Below are 24,233 nucleotides of genomic sequence, written 5' to 3'. Positions count from 1 at the left end.
CGAAGCGCGAATGACGCCGTGTATCCCTCGATGTTAAAGCAAAGGTGAACATCCGGTAAAAATAAATGCAAAGCTAGGTCCGCGACTGCAGCGACGCTGCTTCTTCTGTTAAAAATCACCAACGTGCTGATTCCAACACTATCGAGCTCTAGAAAGCTAACTCTAGAAAGCGTACATACATCGGGCACAGCAAGATTTTAATGCTCGAATGAATGAAGACTCATACCTCGGCATTCTCGCTCAACCGTGGATGTCAACTTTGTGGTTTTCTTCGACATATTCCGCTTCAAAGAGGACACACAAACATTTCGATCCGAGAGTGGGTCGAGTACTCTCGTAAAGTGGCATAACATGTTTGATAACGCATTTATTTTCACGACAAACCCATTTCTGCGACCGAAGTGGTGCATATTTTCTCAGTCATGGCGCCGTCTTTACAGCGGCCGCTCAAACCAGCTTTCCGCGCAGCTATTGGCGCGCGTCGAAGCAGTGTCCGGTTGAACTGGACGGCGCGCCGCCCACGCGTCATATATCTGGCAAGTCCAGATCGGCGGCGGCAAACCTTTTCCCTACGCAGGGCATTGAAAGCACGCCGTGGGCGAAGAAGGCTGGCTTGACGCGGTAAAAACTATCCAAGTATCCCGGTATACAAACATGAAAAAGGAGCACTTTCGCAGAATCGGCAAGATGACACAAACAAGGGAGTGCCCTGGTAAACAATAAATGCTTGTTTAAAACTCTACTCGCAGCCATGAAGTAGCCACTTGACTGGCTGTATTCAAAGGTTCTCTTCCCACATACTTGTCTGCGTGCATGTAAATTTCCGGTTCAACTCAATCGTGATCATTCCTTTTGCAGCGCTGCTATCTTGCTCATAAGATTTAGCAAAGTCGCCACCTACTAGTAAAGAATGTGAAAGACGAGTCTGCAAAGAAATAAAGGTCGGCTTTAGAAAGTTGCACTGCCGTAAATGCTTTCATAAGTAATAAGCTAGTTGGCTAAAAATCTGCGGCTGCCGGAGGATTTTATTCTGATCTCAAAGAACCGGCCTCAGTTGGCAACTTGTGTAAACGCAGCCATGCCATCTATTCATGTGACGTCATCTAACCCAATGGCCCTTCCATGTCCCATATCAACTACAAATGCAGGAAAAAAGATGCCTCCCTGTGCGCTGTGGATAAATCGTTTATCCCACGTCCGCAAACTAGACATCAAACTCACGAAGAAGAGCATGCAACTCGAACAACCCATGAAATGGAAAAAGGCCACCAAGCACGTAGTTCTTCGTTTAGGAGCTCCTAGATGTTTACGACTTTATTTACAGGCCTACTGGAGCAGCATAGACTCACCCTTCATTCTGTGTCAATAATGAGGACGCTACAGGACTGTCGGGTCGTCACCTATCTCTGCAGGCACAACGGCAAGTACCAAACATGGCGTTTACATGATTTCCGCAAGCTGAAGTAACGATCCGAGAGGTATAGCAAGCACCTATTCGCAGATAAACAAGTATGCCACTTCTAAAATGAAAACAATACTCGGGCATCTACCTGAGGAAAAGATGCACGCTATGAAGGTGCAACATCAATTCGTCAATGACACATCGCTACACATATCTTAGCTGGTCAAACTTCATTCCGCAACAGCTAACACGCCACCGGCATTATGAGGGCCACCCTTGATAACGCAGTTTCTGCATTTAACACTAGCCTTGCAGCAATCATGCAGAGTAAATATCAGGCGAACTGTGCAGTTTGACATCATAAATACACCCACAAGAACTGTGGACATAATGATGGCTAGCTTTTCTGTTATTACGAGTTACCAGGGCTTTTTATACCAGAATATATCAGTGCATTCAGCCATACTTGAGGATGTTTGCAGAATATGGAATAATAAATAAATTGGTTCACAGGAAGGGAAAGGCGCAGTAACTGTCACACTTGCTCTGTGGACACCCGAACCGCGCCGTAAGGGAAGGGAGGAGGGTGGGAATGAAAGTGGAAAGAGAGAAAGAGGAGCCGCAGTGGAGGACTACGGAGTAATTTCGACCACCTGGGGATCTTTAACGTGCGCTGACATCGCACAGCACACGACGCCTCTTCGTTTCGCCTCCATGTAACACAATTTTGCACACATGTTCAAAACGCATCTTTGGTACACTGCGCAAGGACCAAATCCTCAACAACGTGTCCTCTATAGTCTAAAATTTCATGGTTCTCCGGAGATGGTGGAAATACCTCATTTTGGTAACATAGAATGTATCGCCGCACGTCGAGTGGGCAACAGACACTTTTTGGTCTCATTACAGAGGTCGGACACTATTCTTGATAAGTTCTGCTATTACGGCTTCATAGTGCACCTCAGAACGCACAAACTTAGACCGCTGGGGCCAGATCTTGCGACGGTTCCGTTCGGGAACTAGTTCCTTTCACCGCTCCTAATCGGTTGCTGTGTCACGTCTGGCGTGACCCTCAAAACTTCCGGCGGTGGCTCCGCGTTTTTCGCCTACTTCCCGTGGCGGGGCCACCACTCTGAAAGGAACCGTTTTTCCAGCCGACGCAGTACCCGCGACGAGTTCGTTCGCTTCGAGAGGGAACCGCTCTACGGTCGCTGTGGCGCCTGATGGCCATAGTCGAGCGACGGCGTGCAACGCAGCGGCTTGAGTACGGCCGTGGTATTTTTCTTTTTTTTTTTTTTTGGGGGGGGGGGGGAGGGCAGCGCTTTGCGGTTTTAGTAAACTGACGCAGTAAAAGAAAAAAAAAAAGAGACTACGCTTCTACATGTCTGTGGAGGTTTTGCGTCAACGCTGGCTAAGACTGTGTGCCGAAGGGAAGTGGGGACGAAGGGGTATGCCGAGCGTCGTCGATAGCAAAGCTGCTCTAGACGCTTCCATCGCTACTTTGCGATCGAGAGCTCTCGGTGAACAGGAGTGCGACCATTAGAATCCGGCAGTCGTAGAGACAAATATTCGCGTCCGTAAGTGTGCGAGCTGGGTTTTTGTCCCCTTCTACATCAGCGGAAGGGGAGCAGATGGTGGCTGACTGGATCGAGTGCGGTCGGATTCCCTGTTATCGGCTGCGTCCTACAGTGATAGCTATTCACAGAAGGTTCGCGCACACTCACGACACTTGAGCGGCCGATAAGGCTACGGACGCTGCCCCGCTACATAGGTAGGCGCGGACGCACCGGCACGGTGCCGGTATCAAGCAGCTCATTCGCACTCGCAACGGCGGCAGCTACTCCTCGATCATAGAGCTACCGTGATTCGAACTGCATACTACGGGCGTTGTATACCTCGTTCTTAGGATATTTGCCATTCTGTGCGAAAGACAGAACTTACAAAAACTTCACAGTGAGCAAGGAAGCAGATGACGCCGCCTCGCATGCCACACCATCTAGCGGCGAAAAAGGTACTCACAAGACAACAAAATTGCTCGGCAGTTGTTAACAGAAATTTGCCAAGAATATTTTAGTCTATAATTCACAAGTTTACATTACCTTGTAATTATTCGGTTTATTTTGGGCTTAACACTACTTCGGTACAAGTATGTGGTAACAGAAAATGTCCCGTGCTTGTGGTGGACACGCCTACGATCTGACGCCAGAGCTTGATTGGCCGCTGTCTTTCCTGTCCTACCCGCAAGGCGGCGCCATCTATAGCAGAGAAGTGACATGGTAGTAATGTAGGAACAAAAATTTAATAAATAGAATGGTGGTTTAGTTAACCATTCTAAATCAATAATTAAGATATAGGGAGAAAAATGAGCATGATAGCTACTGCTACCACCCCGTTTCAAAGGGGACGCTCCTATATTCTATCCATCCATCCACGTCAAATTGACGTCATCTTAAAAGAGAACGGTTCCTGAAAGGAACCTCTGCTGGATGCGGCTACTGCTCTGCTACGGGTAACACACGAAAAGCCGTTTGCAGACGTTTTGTTCATACGAGGATGCTCTCCCTTGCTTAACGGAATCTTTTGAAACAAAATTCCATGTCTGGACGATGAAAACTTAAAGCTTCAGATATCATGTATCCCCTCCCGACGAAAAGCGCGAGCTCCTTCTAGCAACCGCTTATTTACGCAAATAATGTAGAAGGCTAATAGTTACAACAAAAATCTGCTGCTGTGTCGAAAGAGCTGTTTCATCATGCAATTACATAAGACAAATTGTTTACGGTGGGTGCAGAGGAAGTGCATATTTTGCTTTAGCGCTGGGAATCCGGCGACGCACAAAACGGCAGAAAGCAAAATTATCCCGCCAATACTTTTCGCAACTTGAGAATTTTACAAGCTGGGATGCTATAGACAAGGAGATTATGATGCTTGCTTCAAAAAGGATCACAGCTGTGGCAGAAAAATATAAGTATTGACAAAAGGAGAAAAAAATTAGCAAAACTGAAAGAGACGCTTCCAGGCAGTATCGCAGCAAAGTTAAAGCATGCTCCGAAATGAAAACCTTCCGCCAACACAGCAATATAAAAGGTGGTTCAAGACACCCTAACGCAAATGACATACCTCATTCAAAGAGGTGTACACCATGGATAGAATACGCCGAAGAAATCGACTAGAGATTCCACAGTGGATGTGAAGAAAGCTCTTTAATAAGGTTTGTGCATCTAAATAAACATTGTGCTGCTAGTAGTATTCATGAACATCCTTGATGCTGAAACATAACCTCTTGTGTCGAATAGAAAAAGTAACGATGGAAACGCAACAGAAAGCTGCCGACTGTATTTCGGTCAACGTTACCCAAACCCCCCTTCATTTTAGAAAGTTGATCAAAACCCAGCAGGATGTAGTTGCGGAACTTGAGCGTCAAATCAAAACACCCCGGTACAGGTGTCCACGTACGCTCGTCCTACGAGCACAGAATTCATCGTGGAGAGCTTAAATATATTCGCTATCTCTACCCCGAAACTGCAATAATAATTAGAAAAGACGTATAGGTTTCGCACCGTGATTGGGATATCATTATGACTCGATATTGGATGATTATGTCCACGGGGCTTTTACAGTAGTGGAGTTACCAGTGCAGAATCTCACTGAGATAGCAACACGGACACGCTTACCAGACCTGATGATGTCGAAAGACCCAGGTACGCCCAATTGGCGGCCGAACTAGATTTATGGGCTGGGCATCATAACCCACCTTGCTTAGGCTTTTCTTTGGGAGGAAGGAGAAAACTTCGGAGGGAACGTTCTTTAGTACATTTAGATGGCTTATGGCAGACTACGCGAAATTATTCATTAGCCCCAATACTTTTGGGCCCACACTTCAATTGGTGCCCAAGGATCACCAGATTACAAAAGTAGTGAACAACGACCAGCCGAATCCCGACGTTCACCTTCTACAACTTTGGGCATTGAGGATAGAGCCCAGATGCAAGATGCTCGGCAACCTTCACACGCGGAAAAAACATTCACGTGAATCAAATTACGTTACAGCCATGCTGTTATGAAAAGCAGCTGGCCTAAAATGAGTGGACGACTTGGGCTGTCACTTGGTTCAGGAACGACAAACAAGGTTTCTAGGATGCGGTTTCGTCACAGGGAAAAGGGCATGTAGATTGAATAGCATGCTGAATTCATGCTGCGAATATCATGCTGAAGATTTGAAGGCAGAGGTGTTTCCAGGTCTGGCTGCACTCTATTTCCCTAATAATTCATAGTATATGGATATTCCAAAAACAAGCGATGAGGTATATAAGACTGGCCTACAAATACTATTTAGCAAATTACAGTTCTTAGCTGCTATCAAAGAAGAGGGTGGTAAAACTGCTCTTGGACATTACAATGTTTCTTTTGAGCTATTCAAGAATTTGTAAGGGGACATGCTTCAATCATCCATGCAGGCTTCTGAAAAAAAAACGAATTTTAAATTGGAAGCCTGATGGATAGGAGAAATGAAGTATGACAAAGAGAAGGAATTCCACTCGATGGTCGTCTCAATACTAATGGCTGGGAAAACTCATAAAGGCCTACAATCGTTGTGATATATTTTGCCAGAGGCTACAATTTGCAATGCCCATGTAAGGATAATAGCCATAAGCCACTCTTCTTCAATAGCGTAAAGAAAGTGAAAGAATATCAAGCTCAGTGCATTATGTTCAATACAAGCAAAACGAACACGCGAAAAATGTGGTGCTTATTTTGTCTGCAGAGGTAATACATATTTCGCTTCATTGCCACGTTATACGCACCTTAGGGACTACCGAAGGGGCGCAGGCATATGACCACGTGTTACATAATAAGGTCTCTAAAAACGGGGAAATATCAAAATTCCCCTAGAGGTCCTACAAGTGAACTATACTCTGCTTAAGGGTAGTTTATTTTCTGCCCTTGTAAACAGAGAGCAATTTGGCAATTATGCCACAGAACCTACCACAGTGACCAGTTTTAGTACCTTCACTATTTATTTTCTTCCTTATAGTAATTTATTTCATATGAAATTACACATGTGCAGTTCATTGTTTCAACAGATGACATAGATGACGATTTGCTCTGTTCATAAATAATTTGAGATACAAAACGTTTTTTAGCAAGATGGAAGTGTTTAGCAAGTTTAGCAAGAGGCCTTGCATAAACTACATGAGTACATCCAGTGCTTAGGCCTGGGTCTGTTACCCTAAGAGTCCACTAATATTCATTTCACAAACCAGAATCGCAGGAACCAGTTGACGGGAAAAAGTTTCACGCTAACAGGAAATCAGGTCTACTACTTGAGGGTTATTTCCCTAAATATTCATAAATCTGGCAAAGAAACATACAGGCTATACAGAATGAAAACATAAGCACTTGTCAAATGTTATGAAGACAAAGGATTTTCTTCTCAGCCACAAAATGAAGGCGTCACGGCCCCACCAGACTAAAGTGCCATGAAATGATAATATAGTTTCTTGCTCTGAAAAGAATTTTTCTTAGTGTTTGAAATGCACTTTAAGCTTGACCTATAGCGTGGCAGCTCCAGTTTGCAGTCTGGATGAAAATTTCTTGACCTTAGAACATTATGCCCAGACTGCCTGTGGATTCTTAATGGTGGATGGATGGAATATAGGAGCGTCCCCTTTGAAACGGGGTGGTAGCAGTAGCTATCATGCTCATTTTTCTCCATATATCTTAATTATTGATTTAGAATGGTTAACTAAACCATCATTCTATTTAATAAATTTTGCTCCTACATTACTAACATTATGTCACTTCTCTGCTTTTAAGCTACCAATCTTCCAGCCGTTTTTTGCTAGTTTCCACCGCTGGTTTATTCACCCGGCCACTGTTATCTCTAAACCCCAGAGCTTCAGGAACAGTGATTGCGCCTGCATCAACTTCTGGATGAATACCATTGCATTCGAATATAATATGGTCAATTGTTTCACTGGAGTTTCCACATACAGCACATGCGTCATCTCCATTGTTAAACTTCTTTTTGTAACTGCGTGTTCTAAGGCACCCTGATCTAGCTTCAAAAAGTAGGGCACTGCCTCTTGAGTTATCAAATAAATCTTCCTTCCTGATCTGCATTTTCCACTTTCGGTATAATTCCACACTCTGTTTTTTTTTCATCGAATTTATCCAGTTTTTACCTTCTGTGTTTTTCCCCTGTTGCTTAATGCTCTTTATTTTTCCGTCCTTGTTACTAGCACACTTACTAGTTAGTTTCCTAGTTCTTTTCCTTCATTGTGAGTCAACGCTTTTTAGGTACAGGTATTTAAATACCTTAGCTGCCCATCTGTTACTGTCCAATTTCCTCAGGCGTTCCTCACATATTTTACTCTGAGCTTCTCTTACTTCGAAAGATGCCCAGCCCATATCTCCCTGTACCGCCTCATAGTTAGTTTTGCCGTGGGCACCTAGTGCTAATCGTCCAACGGATCTTTGATTTGTTTCTAATGTCGACTGTACCTCTGATTTTAGGCACAAAACCGCATTTCCGAAAGTAAGTCCGGGCACCATAATTCCTTTCCAATTACCCCTCAATACCTCATACCTATTGTATCCCCACAATGCCTTATGCTTCATTATCCCGGCATTCCTTTGCCCTTTGGCCTTAAGTGATTGCTCATGCTTTCCAATGTATGCCAATCCTTCGTTTACCCATACCCCCAAATATTTATATTCTGCTACTCTAGGTATTTCAAGGCCTTGTATTTTAAGACCCTGATCAGTTCAGCCGTTGAAAATCATCAGACCCGACTTAACTGCGCTGAAACTGAAGCCTAGAGCGTCCCCTTCGTCTCCGCAATACTTAACTAGAGTTTGCAATTCTTCCAGACCAGACTCTCAGCTAGCAGCACAATATCGTCTGCATACATCAAACCGGGGAGGCGCTGCTCTACCGCCTTTCCACCTAATCTATATGACAGGTTAAAACCTAGGTTACTGTCTTGTATCCTCCGTTCCATGTTTATCATATAAAGCATGAACAGCACCGGTGATAGAGGACAGCCTTGTCTTAATCCTTTGCATACTTTGACATCCTCCGTACTTCTTATTCCTTCCCACGTAATTTCTACTTTGTTATCCCGGTATATTTCCTGTAGGAACTCTATTATCTCATAACCGATACCTTCTTTTAATATGTTCCACAGGAGTTCCGTGCTTACGTTGTCGTTCGCCCCGTTTATGTCCAGGAAGGCCAAATACAAAGGTCTATTTTCCACTCTAGATATTTCGATGCATTGAGTAAGCACGAACAGGCTATCATCTAGGCGCCTACCATTTCTAAAGCCGTTCTGAAGTTCTCCGAGTATCTTGTTACTTTCAACCCATGCTTGCACCTTTAATTTCACCGCCTGCATGGCTAACCTGTACATTACAGATGTTATGGTAATCGGCCTGTAGGATTTTATGTGCATCCTTTCTCCTTTCCCTTTATAAATCAAATTCATTTTACTCTGCCGCCAGCTGTCGGGAATTTGCTTATTCGTTATGACTGTTTCCAGAGCTTTAAACAACGTTTCCTTACTTTTTGGACCAAGGTCATTAATCAGCTTGATTGGAATTCCATCTGTTCCGGTAGATGTGGTTTTAGGAATATTTTTTTCTGCCTTTTTTCTGTTTAGATATGGTCAGTTCTAAACTGCTTTGTATTCTGCTACCTTGTGTTGCTTCCTGATTGGCGGAGATTACCCTCTCGTCACTCTTAAATGACTCGGCTATAACTGGTGTAATGTAGTTCACTGCGTTGTCTCCCTTTAAACAATTTCCCTCGTTATCTTGAATCCGATCCTGCTTTCTTTGATTCTTCTTCCCTAGACAGCTTATATGGTTCCAGAATTTTCTAGCTACGCCTCTAGAGGCACCGTGTATGTCAGCCATACAGCGATCGGTGTATTGCCTTATTTTACTTTGGACGAGGGCCTGCACCTGAAGTTTCTTTTGTCGATATGATTCCCATTTTTGGTCGATTTCCTCCTGAGATACTAGTGCTTCCTTTGCTATTCGGTGTTCCCTTGATGCAGCCCGTCGTTGTTCAATAGCTTCCCTGATTTCCTTTATCCACCAGCTCCGTGGCTTCCTCTTTCCATTCCACAGGTTTGCTACTTTAACCTCCTGAATTTTACTCCTTATGAGTAGTTCTACCTGTTCATAATCCCAGTCTTCCATTGGGCTTTTCTCTATTGCTTCCTCTATGTCTGCTGCTATCTGCGCTATTTGATCGTCATTTAATTTTGCGTTTACGTTTTGTCTAAGTTCCATTTCTCTTTTCATCAAGGGCCCTATCTGCAGACTAATACGTTTATGATCACTTCCCAGACTACACTCCCCTTCTTCGTCTATTTCCATTTTTGTGGCCTTGCTATAAATTTCCTGCGCCATTAGACAATAGTCAATGGTCGTGTGCCTACTGCGGAATTCCCACCTGATTTGGCCTTCACATTTTGTTTCTTTATTTACTATAACTAGATCGTGTCGCTCGCAGAAATCTAGCATTAGCTTCCCGTTACAATCCGTGTATCCATCCAGATCGTCGATGAGGCCGTTCATGTCCCCCAGCAGAATAATATTGGCCCCGTTTCCAAACTGGCTTATATCGTCACTGAGACATTCAACAAAATCGCTGTTTTCTTGCCTGCATTGATGTCCTGTTCCTAAATAAACTACCCCTAGCCATGACGCGTACTGCGCCTCTAGGGGAGAAGAACCGCAACTGGCGATGGCAGGAAGTATGTACAAGCACAGCTAGCTCCGCTTATGTTACTAAGGAGGTGGCAGTGCGCAGAATTGCAAACCATAAATAGAAATGCACTTAGTACAATCACTGCTTTACAGATACCTACCCCCATGTTTACTCATCACACAATTGCAGTGAACACATTGACGAAGTTTACTGAGCCGCGAGAGAAAACAAGATATCTCAGTTGATGCATGTTAGGGTAATCTTGGCAGAATGCGGTGACAGTGCACAAACACAATGGCTGATTTCGCTTTATGGGAATTCACCACTATCACAACGAACAAGACAACTAAGCTAAACGTCAATTAACAGAAATCTGGACATCTGGTTGATGTAATCCAAGGAACCCGTATTTGGTATGGGGATGCATCGCTTGTTAGAAAATCGCAGTAGAGCATCAGCTATTAGCTCTATTCGCAGTGAGCTATGCGCACATATTTATTATCCATCGAACACTTGGACTCACTTGTGATGAACCATTATGCAATCTGCGATGATTTTCAATTCATAAACAAAATAGGGTCCATATAGAAGCCCAAGGCCACGTCTATACAGTCCTCAGCCATCATAAATGCAGAAACGCGAATAAAACTGTATTGTGACCAAGGAGATACGCGTAGTCATTCAGAAAAAAACAGATACAAATTCACTGAAAAAGGAACCATGCTGCGAACACTGAGCTGAGAAATTTGACAGCAATGTCCGACAGCTGATGCAACCCTCATGAAGCTTCTCTTTGATGTCCGCTCAGTACAAGCATCTGACCAACCCTTTTAAGGAAAGGATATCCATGGAGCTATCCGTGGAGGATATCCCTGGAGGCTAGCCAAGAGAGTTCTACTTAAGTTGAGGACAACCCAGAGGGCTATGGAACGAAAAATGGTAGGGGTAACAATAAGAGATAGAAAGCGTGCAGAGTGGGTCAGAGAAATAACTCAAGTTACCGACATTCTAGTGGAAATTAAGAAGAAGAAATGGACATGGGCAGGGCATGTAGTGCGAAGAGGTGATAACCGATGGTCGCTGAGGGTAACAAACTGGATTCCAAGGGAAGGAAAGCGTAGCAGGGGGCGGCAGAAAGTTAAGTGGGCGGATGAGATTAGACATTCGCAGGGGTCAAGTGGATGCAGCTAGCACAGAACCGGGTTAAGTGGAGAAATATGGGAGAGGCCTTCGCCCTGCAGTGGGTATAATCAGGCTGATGATGATGATGATGATGATTATGATCCATGGAGCTCATTCCCATTGGCAATGTCTCCCTCTCATCATATCTTAACTCGATTGTAGATGGTATCTCTTAAAAGGATAAGACCTGGCGCGATTCTGGTCTCTTCGAGTACGTGTCGACAAGCTCTCAAGAAGATGCACGAGTAGCCACCTGCCAGTAATGTTCCACACAGACAGTAGACGTGGTTGTTCGCCACCTTATTTGAAAATGTGTGAGCACAAGGGTATCAATACCACAGATTGTACCGGATGTGGAGCTACCCATACAAGAGAAGAGGCATTTTCACTTCCTGACCAATAACAAGAGAGTGGAAGCATTCTAAAATTTCTTCTTGAAATTTATTTACAAGACCATTGTGTAATCATGGAATTAAAATAATAATATCCGGATATGTGCGCGAGATTTTTATTCACGACGACAAAGCGGGCGAGGCTTATAACAATTTTGGGGAGACAGACGTCAGAGTCTATAGAATGAATAATTGCGGAGTATCATCATTTTGATAATCAGATTACTTGAAAATGCCCCTCCTATATCACAGTAGCTAACGCTACAATATGCCAGCTGCAGTTTTATCTTCCCCGCCCCACGCTGACACTACCCGGAATTTGTGTGCCACTTTGTACAACTAATATGCAATGAGGCGAAAGCGTTTGCTTAAACCGCCTCTGATGCTTGCTTTACTGAGTATGCCGCTGGGTCCGTATTCCGAGTTTGTGTCGTTTTCCAAAGCGCAGCTGTCTCCAATTGCCTCGAGTCTTCTGACTGGAGGAAACGCCGGAACCAGAAATGGTGGCAACAAAACAGATTTTTCTCACATTTCGTGTTGAATCTGGCGTCCGTCACCGCTTCTCTGCTCAGCTTGCCGCAAAGTCACTAGCCCGTTTCGGTGCAGTTCGTGTCGCTCATTCGACTGCATCGAGTCTGCAGAAAGCCACGCCGCACCTGCTGCCGCCGCCGAAGCGCATGCGCGCTCCGCCCACCGACACGTGACGTCACGATTGCTATGTTCACCTGCGCCCGCCACCGGCGCAGGTGGTTGCTAGGGAGAGAGGAGAAGTGCGCCAATATGGAGGGGGGGGGGGGGGAGCCACAGCTAGCACCGTTCCAAGAACCAGACGGATTGACGCCGCGAGCATGAGCCATTAAAGGCTGTCGCCTTAATATCATCCATCAAGCTTATATTTAGAGGCGCCCTGGTGGCTCAGCGGTTACAGCTTTCGACTACTGGGCAAGAGATTTGATTTAGATCGAGTCCTTGGCAAACCAAAATATGCGTGATGAGCGCAATGCCAGCACACGTTATAGCTCTGCGGGACGCCGTCCCTAATTGTAGAGTGCAGAATGTTTCATTAAAAACCATACATCAACATGATTTCCTGTCACTTAGCTCATGCATATATTACAAGAATTCATTTTCTAACTAAAAGGAAAATATCTACATAACAAAGAACGATTTTCCATAGCCAAATAGGTCTTCTTAAGTTCATCTACGGTACCAAAATGGCCTTTGTCTTGGTCTCTTAACTTGACTGAGAGGACAGAAGCATTTGATGTCATTCTCAAATATTTTGATTCAACGGCTGTGTGTATTTTTTCGCGTGTATAATGGCGAAGAATATTCGACCTTAACGTATTACATTTTGTTTCAAAACCTTTGTTTTGGTCAAATCAAATTTGGTACATCCTTATGGCAAAGAAAATATTACCATTTTATAGAAATGAATGTCGGTGAAAATTACCCGATGCAATCCCCGCAAATCATTGGTGTGGACAGAAGTGTCCCCTCGTTATGGCTCAGTATGCCAAAGCTGCTGTTTTCTCCTTTCTTTTTTTTTTAATTCATGTGACTTGCTATCGATAACGCGAATGTACTTCTAGAGGGCATACCTTTTCCTCTTAATTTCCTTATTTGGCTCCGTTTTTACCACTTTCCTATTGCCGTTTCACTTAACTGCTGCTTCCAGTGCTTCGATTTAGCAGTTTACCTCTCCCACATATATACAACTGTGGCAGATTTATTGAAGCCGAGAGCTCTACCTTACCGTTTTCAAATTCTGTTTGAGGCTCTTCAATTCTTTCGGAAAGCCGATATTACACAATCTATCTCCAGGGATGTTCAGTTCCACATTTTCCCAATCTGGTTTCTGAAGTACATGCTCCCAAGACGCAGCATTTTTTGATAGGAATACTGAGCATTCATGCCTCTGCAACTAATTTTAGACTTAAGCGTTTTCCTTGCAAATCATTCTTGATGTTTTGTAGCTCCTGAGCACGCATTTCGATACAATTACTATTTACTCACCGGTGTCCTAACGCTAGTGTGAATACTGAGCTTTTCATTCAGTCCAAAATGTCATTATATCTTACAAAGACAAACCAAAGAGGCTGTGAAATTCTGAGTATTTGTTTTCACTTTTGCTCCTATTGTGAACATGTTTTATTTATTGAGCGGATTATGAACGACAGCCGCCTTTTTCGATTGCCTGCTGTAATGTCGCACCAGTTTCAATACTGAGGACAGTAATGTGTACGCTGCCTGCAGCAGGCTGCTTGGTATAAGGTATTTCAAGTCCGTGTCAATAAGTTAATTGTGATTTAAAAACCATTCTGTTTCTCACAACGGGTAGAATTACGTTTATAGAAATGGTATCTATGGAGTCAGAATATCTGTTCAATTGGTCTCCATTCTCTTTACCAAACCTGCACATATTCTCAACGGCCGCTCCTTGTCTTCCATAACACGTTCTCGCTATGCTCTCATTTTAAATTTCGGTTTTAACATTTTCCCTATTTTCCCCTTGTTATTCAATCCCTTATTATGTTGGTTAAACTATTATTAGATGTAATGTTTACAATTGTAATATTCCGGACATCGTAAAAGATCTCAGGCGATGTTCTCTGCCTCTTAACTATGGACTCAGACGCTTAAGAGATCTAAGAAACCGCCACAATCTGCAGAAGAGGGGATAGTTGTTCTCCTGTCCTCTGCTGATATCAACAACATGCAGTTCAAATTGTAATGAACCATTCATCTAAAAACGAAACAATCGGGCCTTGGTATGTTTTACTGTTGCATACGTCTGATAGTCGCCAAACAACGAATGGTTATTCAGCACTTTCCGGTTGAATTTATTGATGGTATGCTGTATTTATCAGTATAATACACACTTTTGCGACTTACGTTAGGCTTATCGATAGCATTCATATACTTTTCCGGGATTTTTCTCTTCAAGTTATTATAATGTCTCAAACTTTCATGTTCTTTATTATCTGTCTCGTCTCCTCAGTGGGAGAGCTACTTTCTGCCTGGATTTGGTACGTTGTACACATATTGTGCATTCATTATGTCAGTTATTGAATTCCATTTCACCTCTTGAAAATGAAGTACAACATCTTCCTTTTTAGTGGAATATATATTTCACAGTGACCCTCAGAATTCACTCATGTCTAACTCACCTGCTTAATTCCTTATGCCATACAATTTTCAGTATTTCGAAGAGAGAAGGTTGTATTTGCAAAAATTACACCAAATAGTTGTCACTAATTCTCATCTTTTGGTGGACCTTCCCAGCCTTAAATATGACATTATATGCGTCAGAAATGAAGTGTGATTTATTTTATCTCGTAATTCGGACTATTCACTCTTGCGATTTTCGTTCTGGTATAGCCTGTTTTTTTATTCTTACGCAATCGTTTACAAATACAGTTAGAATTGATTTTCCTGCTCACGACCGTAATGCCGTATTAATAACTGTTTCATATGTTTAGTATTTACCAAGATGGTAACATCACAATGAAGTGTTTTCTTTCGCGACACTTTACCGGAAATTCTCTTCAACGTTTTTTTTCGGGGGGCACACACTGCCCTGTATTGCAGCATTATCAGGTCTTCGCTGGAAAGCGTGCACTGTTGAATATGTCGCACTGTGTTTTTATCCCAAAATTTCACCTATAACCGGTAAGTTCTGGCTGATAGAAATGAATATATTATGACTAAGACATCGGTTTCTTGAGCCGACATTTTTTTGCCATCGAAGTGCTACACACCGGCGCAAAATTAACGCAGATTTATTTCATAGTTTCAAAGAGCGAATGCCATTATGGTGTCCATTTAGATCTTATATGACCACGTAAACACCTCATGCAGCTACAGTCAGGCGCTAGCTGACATACGTTCCTATCGAATGCTCGACAAATGCGCACATGCTAAAGGTGAAAGCCCTCTGTGATATGCGAGAGGTCCTGAACTTTATTTTCCGCAGAGAGCAAGCTGCTGAAATGTCATCCGTCTGGAAGCTGTTCGTGGCGCCTTAAGTTTTTTGCTGAACCTGGCTCAAGCTGCATTCACTTGTCGGTGCTTTTGCGTCGTCGCAGTCTTCTCTTTTCAAAGCAGCGCCATTATATTTTCCCACAAAGACCATTTCAACTTATCAGGTAACTTTTAAACGTACATTGCACGCCTAAGCGATAAACCTCTTTCAGATTTGTCAAATTATTATGAAGCCCGCTGTTTATATCAGTCCACGTCGCGTATCACTCGCACATAGGCCGAAGAGGCCATCATATCTGCTAAGCAAAATGCATGGAATATATTTAAACCCCATAGCGTACATAGTATTACCTTTACCGCTAGTCTACACGTAAATGCCTCGAGTTTCTGTGCATGTAATTGACACGAATACACGCATTTGTCTGTAAAGAACTGCCTTTTTAACCAGAATAAAGTGAGGTTCTGTCTGCGAATTTATATCCTGTGCTATTGCTGTATGTTTAATATCTAACTTTTGCCCATGTTCCTTTCAACGCACTTGTAATAATACGGGATTCTCAATGGTCACACTTTTATTGAAGCGGTGGTTATTATTATTGCGCAGAAAAGCTGAGGGGTACAAGCTTTTATGCTCATTTGTCTTCTGAATCGCAAGATAAACCCGGTATTTATTGCTTAGTCCTACTAACGATGGCACGTGTTTGTACAGTTTTTTTAAGATAAAAACTGATATTTATTTGCCAATTGCGAAATGTTTCGCATACATTTTCATTTATACAGATTGTGGGCTCACAGTACCTATTCTCCTCAATACCTGATTATTTACCTTAACGTATATGCTTCGTGTTTTATGTTTTACGTGTTTCGACATTTTATTGTTTGAGTCTGAAATTATTCTTGTCAAGAAATAACTGAAATCCTACTTCCAGATGATTGAAGATTGAGAACAGAATGTGACTAACCGCCACCTACTGATACATCAAATTTAGGACTACATGGCAGTAATGACTCGGGTCCCGTTCGTATGTGCTGTCATATCTCACACGTTTTTCTTTATTAATGGAGGTGAGCTTGTTTTCATTTTTCCCGTTGTTTTTAAGGTTTACGCTGCTATTGTTTTCAGTGCGTATACACTGAATACACATGAGGGAGTGTTATGGTAGACGTGCGGTTCACACCTGCACCATCGGACGCTCCAGTTTCTCCTTTATGAAGCAATAGCTTGTTTGAGAGAATTGAGAACGCTGTATATTTATTCGAACTCTCATTTGACTGCCTTATAGGTATTTTATACCTAAAATGAACCTCTTTCTTTCCCCAGTCTTTTTCATGGTGCTGAAAGGCATATTAGCGAAACATAGCGTAAGTAGATGAATAGAAAGACAACAAGTAATGCTTTATGAACATGTGTGGATTTGTGCCTGTTTCCTTAGTTGAAAACCTTTTCAACGGGTGCCCAATGGTTGTTTCTCATACTTTGAAGACGAAACCATTTTTTGAAATATAAATGTATTTCTCACAAATTGTTCCTGCCGACTTCATACCATAGAGCACGTCACACGAAATGAACAAGGGCTTTCAGCGGACGCACTATGCAGCTTCTCACTTGTCCAAACTTCTGCTGATATCAGGTGGCTAGTAAATAGGTGTTATACGAGCTATGCATTTATGGCTCTTTCAATTCAAACACCCAAATCAGTAAAAGAAAGTTTTTCTCACCCCGCTTAGAAAGTACTGTTACGGTCTCGAAAAACTGCATGCACAGGCGGCATAACTTGCAAAATCCCATCTGTTTTATTTGTAAACTTTGATCATTCAAGGCACTAAGATATTGCGTTTGAAATTTTTAATATAGAGTTTAGCTTCATTTTAATGACTTTTCTTCTATTTACAATCGCTCTCTATTGCAGCCCCAACGTTTGTTTTCCCGAAGACTCTTGAAAGTAGGAGTGAAGATGGAGCGATGACCTTGGCACTAACAAACGACTTGAAATTGAATCTCAAGAAAAGCTCCGTCTTTGCGCCAGAATTCTTCATATACTCATCTCGAGATAGAACTCCAGTACGATACCACGTATGTACGTTTAATACTTGTAATCAATAGTGCTGTGTGGCTTCGCAATGCTGTGGTATATCTTGCCGCACGAAATGTTTCTTGCAACTTATTTCTGCCCAATTATTTATTCAATATCCCTACACGCTGTATTTACTGTCCAATACAGAAGGGATGCAATATGCTTACTACCTCATACATTACAATTCTTCTATATCAGCGGTTACATTCGCTCCCAGAGTAACTCTATAATACTTGAAAAAAGAAATTGATTCAAAACGTTATTTTATTTGTCCGATGCAGAATCAGAATTTATTCAACGAGCAGTGATTGGATGCAAATATTTCAGTAAATGCAGGAAGTTGTCCCAAATCCAAATGCTGCACAAGGTTACCTCATGTTACAAACGGGCGAAACAAAAGTTATTTTATAAAAACAACAGAGGGTGAAATTTAGAAGTGGTATGTAATTGAACTGCTATGTAATAGAAATATAGAGCACACGTAAATACCGGATGGCGTAAATATAAATAAAATATGACTTGACAACATGTTATAAAAATATAGAAGAGATGAAAAGGATTCAATGTGCGATAAGTATTTCTTATCAATGAAAAACAAAGTATTCAGCGCGATAGTAAAAAAGTGCGAAAACTAAGCTTGAAACCATGAATATTATAGCACTGCGTTACACTGAATGGTAATGAACTCCACAAATATGAGGAAAACTAACGGTTGATTTGCGTAATTAGTTGTACGCTTTTTTACTAAAACGTTGTTTTGGCATGAAAAGCGGGTGAAACTACGTCGCGGGAACGCGCACTGTAAATATTGAAATGGGAAGTAACCCATTCATGAACTTAAATATGAGGATGGCAATAAAATATGAAACAGGTATGAGACTCCTAGGATGTTATAAGCTTGCAGTAAGGGCGCAGTTTGTGTTTTAGCTTCGAGAAAAGAGTGTCCGATTAGATTCTGGCTCACCAGGTGCCCTGCATCTCGCATAGATGTGCTACCCCTGGGGCACAGAGCTAAGTTGTTATGTCTTGATCGGAACGGGGCTTTGTTGCTACGTTAGGTAGTGTTTCATATGATATTGCAGCTTATTACTGGATTTAATGGCTTATTGTGAGATAACAGACAAATAAAAATCTTTATTGATTACAGGTGAAGCAATGTGCATGCATGTAAAAGAGGATACGTAAGAAAAGACGACTAGCGAGAGCGGGACCCGTCATGCTCTTTCAAGAACATTAGTGTCCCCAAACAAATTTTTAGCCTTCGTTTTGTACACACAATGCTTCGGCGATCCTAAAAACAATGTGTAAATGATATTTGCGCCAAAAATTGTTTAACTTATTTCAACATCGCCTAAAAACGATATTGTCGGGCATCATTGAAAAGATCGTGATGGCTTCACAACGAATGCTTGGATGCAAATAAAATTGAAGATATACTCATTTTTGTACCTTTGGAATTTGTTTATTTATTCATACTGTTAACCCTTACTGAGGGTCATGTAAGAAAGAGCTTGGTTTAGTGGCATCAGTAAAAGAAAAACATACGCACATTTACTAGAAAGTACCAAACTGACACTTTTAAAACATTTCTTGACAAGAGCTGCAACCTACTCAGAAGAGACATGACCTTTCATTCTTCCCGTATTTCTTTGCATGTGATGACGCATAAATTCTTGTGCAAGGCTTTAAGAGAGAATTTTTTTTGCTCGTTAGGTTGACTAAATCTTCACTGATACATTTTTGTCTAATATGGTATATTACCAGTGTCTGCATATTGTTGAGTGCCCGCTTGCCTCTATTCTATTAATCCCTAAAACCTCCTTACTTTAGGCTTTAATTTTTAGCCCCGATGATGCAGGACAACTTTGCTGGAACTGGCGTCATGAGAATCTTACGTGTCCCCACGCCCTGTAATACCGTAAGCACGGACCGTTTCAGAGCTGTCACGCGTTATTAGGCTCTGTCATAACTCATCGCATGACATCCCTCAAAGGCGTCTCATCCAACGACCTTAGCTTGCATAATAGGCGCAACAAATGCAAAGGTAAATCTAACCATATATTGGGTAACTGCAAAGGTAAAGACTGTCTGGTAGGCATGACTTAGGAGGAACTGGAGATATACTGTAGTGAGCCAACCTTTATCTGGGCACTTTCAGGCAGTCTGAATGGCAAAGAAAAGGAATTTTTGACCAGGTATAAATAACGGAACGTATACATTATCACATAAAAAAGTAAACATGAAGAAATGGCATGTCGACCCTATATATGTGGCCTTTTCCCTCATAATATGTATTGATAGTGTGATAGTGCGTGTCGCGCTCCGTTTTGCCATTTTGTTTTGTGTTTGGCTGTATTCTCGTGCTCACGCCACTCAGTTATATACCAGGCAATTATGGCGATAGAGACGAAATACCAACACATGGCGTACGTTGCCTTACTGGTGGTCGAACAAACCTAAAGAGAAGGGTGGCTAGACGAGAAAGTTGGTTCATCATTGTAATTTCATAGAGCTTGTGTGCCACGCAACCCTGTATTTACCTATTAATTTCCATTCAGATGCTGGGACCTGAAATGGAGAAAACTCTTTATCACTCAACCGACAACATGGTCTCCGTAGATGTCTCCGAAGAGGATGGATTGAAAATAGTACAGACAAGACGTATATGTTTTACTCCCATAAAAACAGAGTAGCATGGCTGTAGAAGATATTGTCGTTTCGAAAATTCAGCCTGAAAATGATAACTGAGTCCTACTCTTTGATTCGCTTATTTGTTCCTCAAAATAATAACCAATATTGCGTTTCTCTAGAAGCCACTAATATTAGCCGCCACTTTTATTTTACGTCATTGGATAAATGCCTATCCGTCTGCTAACCGGATTTTCGTATTTTAAATCAAACATGCCGAAACAGCAGTCCAAAAAAGAAGCGAAAAAGTAGCAAACATCGGTTTGTGTACTACCTTGAGCGCTTTGCATTAAGATGGTATGAATCATGCCGCACGCTAGCCGAATTTAATCAAATTCAGTGCCTCAAGAAAAATTCGGTTTACAACCGACGAGCTTGACTTAAGATCACATTTCGCAGTAAGAGCAAAAAACGTTCACAGTGCATGTCATAATTGAAAAAACAACCCGGAATGCTTTTCACAAAGAGTGCTTTCGTCCGTGATGCTTACGAAGTTATTTATGTTAGGGTTATTTCGGGAAAGGCTAGATTTGTAATAAGCAGTTTACCAGTGTTATCATAACTGACCTCTTTGCTCTTCACTTCTTATAGGAGGGCATTGTTGGCGACTCCCTTAGGATAAAACCAGTCCTTGGAATGGAGCGATCTTTGGACGCTCCGAACGGGCACTTGCTGTACACCACAGAGGCACCCATTAGGCATCACCGGGCGCACAATGACTACGGTACGATTCCACTTTACCCCAGCAAGAACGAGGAGATGAAAGACAAAGTAAATAGTGCTTGTTGATAGCGCATTGTTAGAATATAGCTGCGCAGATAAATAATGCGGAGATTACACAAACTGAATAATACAAGATGGGTTTTATTCTTCCTTTTTAAACAGCCCTTATTCTTACTAGAAGACACGTTGTGCTTATATAGCTGTTTCACCTTCAGACTCATATTATGTTAAACTCTCCTGTGTGTAAACCTGTTAAGTTTATCAGTTGTTTTTTGAAGCAGGAATGTAATATCTCGACATATATAGAATACAGATATGACAGTTATGCCACTTTCAAACTTGAACTTGTCGGCATGGTAATCTTAAGGCACATAAATACTTTAGCAGATATTACTGCTCGCTCAAAAATTTTAAATTGCATCAAATATGTATTTCAACGTATAAAACATTGAAACTAAGGCTCGATATAGAAACATAGTTTATATCCATTGAATTTATTAAGTTTTTACATTCATATTTATAAATTTTATTAAAACCCATATGCGATCTTGGCATTGCCAGACCACATGACCATGAGAATTATGTAACCGTAACAGCGTGATGAGAGGGGAGAGAGGTAAGATTGAAGTTGTGCGATGCGTAGTGGCCCTGACTAGAACTGAATCTTATGGAATCAAAACCTAAATATTAAAGAATTTAGAGCAAGAGCGTTATATCTCCTCTATATTTGTACGCCAACGCCAAGACTGTGCCCAATCAGGACAGAAAGCATGGTCCCATTTATAAATGAAAATGTTGTCCAAGACCGATTTTGTCTACTTGAGGACGGATCTATCGATAAACAAAATCACCAGTCCCTAAGCAGTGACGCCCTCTTTTTAGCGTGTCAATATCAGTGCACGACAGGCCCTCGTGCGCGAACCTCGCGAGCATGGCGGCACGCAGTGTTCATACGCCTTTGACAATTTTTTTTTTTTGCAGGCAGTTATCGAAAAAAACGTATCTCTAGCTCTACAGGCTGGAACGAATTGAGGGCAACAGTAAATCGAGCACTCTTTTTTTTTTTCAGCCGCGCTTTGCTGTTTATATCCGATCTGCAAAGCAGATAACCAAGAAGTAGAGATGAATGGTATCGGTGCGTCCAGTAATAAGAAATGCTAGTACAAGTAATGAGTAAAAAGTACCAAAGTTGTGTAATCACTGTGAAACGTTCACGAAAGAAGTTTGAGTAAGGTGATATTTATCTAAAAGCCCCCTCATCGAATATCTCGTTCGCTGTAAAACTCCCTCTTAGACTTCCTGCTTCCCCGCAAGATGCTTGTCATTGGTACACGGTAATTTGGGCAGCATCGTAGGAGTTGGAGATAAGTATCCCATCGTTCTGAGCATATTCATTCCACGTGCACGCCAAGCAGATTTAGTTCCTCGTGGCAATTTCTTGCTTTTCAGGAGACCAACTGTCCTTTACTTCTCTCCCTAAGGAATTGCAGAGAACAAAGCAATACCATTGGTTCAGTCAAGAAGCATAGGCTCGCAGAGTGAGTACCACAAATCATGCTTCAGCTCAATGGCATGGCATTGCATTTTTACGAATACTTAGCGGAGGTAACCTTATATTCATCTATGACAACTGTTCTTCCTTGAATTTAATAGCAGTTCTAAAGTTCAGAAACATTATCTAGCTTACGATGCTTCCACACGATGTCAGATATCACAGAGAAGGTGAACAAAAAATAGAAAAAGTACAAGTCTGCGTTTAAGTCCGCTTTAGAGCGGGAAATTCAAAACCACTTCACAGGAACAATTTCACTACCTGCATCATCACATACATTGCTGCTAGTATGATTATCTTTATCCCAAGCTGCACCGTCATTGTCATCACTATCATACTTACGCTAGACCAGGAAAACTACGAACCATTTCTCATGAGCCCGGCCTGAAGACGTGGTTGCGTTCTCACCTGGGAATCGAAGGAACAATGGTTACATTCTTGCTGAAGAATGATTTATTTCTTCAAGTGTCAATTTGCGCGAACAGTTCCTGCTAAAACATTTGTCTACGCCACAGATGAGCCAAGAAAAGTTGTCGACTTAAAGCATAACAGTATGTGGTATCTCTCTTCTCTCACCGTAGTGATGTGTAGATATGAGGTCACCATGATATCGCATAAAATATGAATTTTATTACGATTAAGCGGCAAGTACGGACAACTTCTAAACCTTAAAATTGTATTTTGATGATGCTTCCGAAGAACTAATACGTGCCTTCTACATACTCTAAAGACACTGTAAAATACGACAAAGAAAACAGGGCGAATAGTTTGGTGTGGACTTTTACTTATCTGAACCCCTCTAAACCGAACGTGACTTGCAAAGACCACTTGTGATTTCGTTTGAGTTTTGCTTCGCCAAGCAGTGATGGCCAACGCGCCCCGGATTATTTAATACCAATAGTTGCAAGTGCCAGGCATCCTTTTGCTTTAATAAAGTCGACAGACAGCGGCCACGCCGGCCCCCACCCTCTACTCCTCACCACATATCAACCGGGAAGTGTAATCTTTGAGCATAGCGCTACAGATAAAGGCTGCAGTTTATTCGTTCTCGCAGGTAACCATCAGGGCGCCAAATGTCACGAATTCACGGGCGCAATCAGTGCTTGCGCCGATGACGGCGCGCGGTAGCTGTAACAATAACAGAAAGGGTTAACGACATGTAAATGTGTCGATACTCAGGCACACCTTTCCGTGATTATGCAGCGATAGCTCCAAAGCCGAAAAATCTCCAAAGCGAAAGCTCCAAAGCCGAGATATTGGCATCTAGAGAATGCCAATATCTCGATTTTTATTTATGTCTTTCCCGCAACACTTAAGGAGGTGTGTGAGCTTCATGTGCCAAAAATGTGACATAAGTGACAGAGTGGACGATGGTGAAGCAGACTACATTTGTTGGTACCTGCCACGTACTAGGTGGCACGTACAAAGTCGTAGTTCTTGAGCGGCAGCCTGTGCGTTAGTGGTCTTGTTTACACTGTGCATCTGCCTTGCGGTGCATGCTTCGTAGCCATTA

General features: G+C 42.2%; 1 protein-coding gene and 1 long non-coding RNA gene across 15 annotated transcripts in view; one reads left to right on the top strand and one right to left on the bottom strand.

Annotated features, from left to right (window-relative positions):
- The window catches only part of LOC146174387 (A disintegrin and metalloproteinase with thrombospondin motifs like), a 119,796-nt gene that overhangs the window by 72,621 nt on the left and 22,942 nt on the right, over positions 1 to 24,233 (top strand). For 12 of the 14 annotated variants that reach the window (XM_084583191.1, XM_084583187.1, XM_084583188.1 and 9 more), the window contains 7 exons: positions 1,325 to 1,420; positions 15,675 to 15,846; positions 16,612 to 16,747; positions 17,593 to 17,756; positions 20,316 to 20,405; positions 21,037 to 21,169; positions 22,650 to 22,706. In XM_084583191.1, coding sequence (XP_084439317.1) covers positions 16,678 to 16,747; positions 17,593 to 17,756; positions 20,316 to 20,405; positions 21,037 to 21,169; positions 22,650 to 22,706 — 514 coding nt within the window. In that variant the 5' untranslated portion in view covers positions 1,325 to 1,420; positions 15,675 to 15,846; positions 16,612 to 16,677. The remainder of the gene's footprint in view (positions 1 to 1,324; positions 1,421 to 15,674; positions 15,847 to 16,611; positions 16,748 to 17,592; positions 17,757 to 20,315; positions 20,406 to 21,036; positions 21,170 to 22,649; positions 22,707 to 24,233) is intronic. The other 2 variants (XM_084583192.1, XM_084583183.1) reach the window with 2 other exon arrangements.
- Positions 353 to 12,356, bottom strand: LOC146174388 (uncharacterized). The gene is made up of 3 exons (XR_014701666.1): positions 12,228 to 12,356; positions 3,502 to 3,657; positions 353 to 925 (listed from the first exon to the last, which is right to left on the bottom strand). It is a non-coding gene; the product is annotated as an uncharacterized LOC146174388 (long non-coding RNA).

The sequence above is a fragment of the Amblyomma maculatum genome, chromosome 11 (genome assembly GCF_055883805.1).
Source record: "Amblyomma maculatum isolate TAMU_Amacu chromosome 11, ASM5588380v1, whole genome shotgun sequence".
In the NCBI taxonomy this organism is placed as follows: domain Eukaryota; kingdom Metazoa; phylum Arthropoda; class Arachnida; order Ixodida; family Ixodidae; genus Amblyomma; species Amblyomma maculatum.
This window is presented reverse-complemented; position numbering and strand designations above follow the sequence as displayed.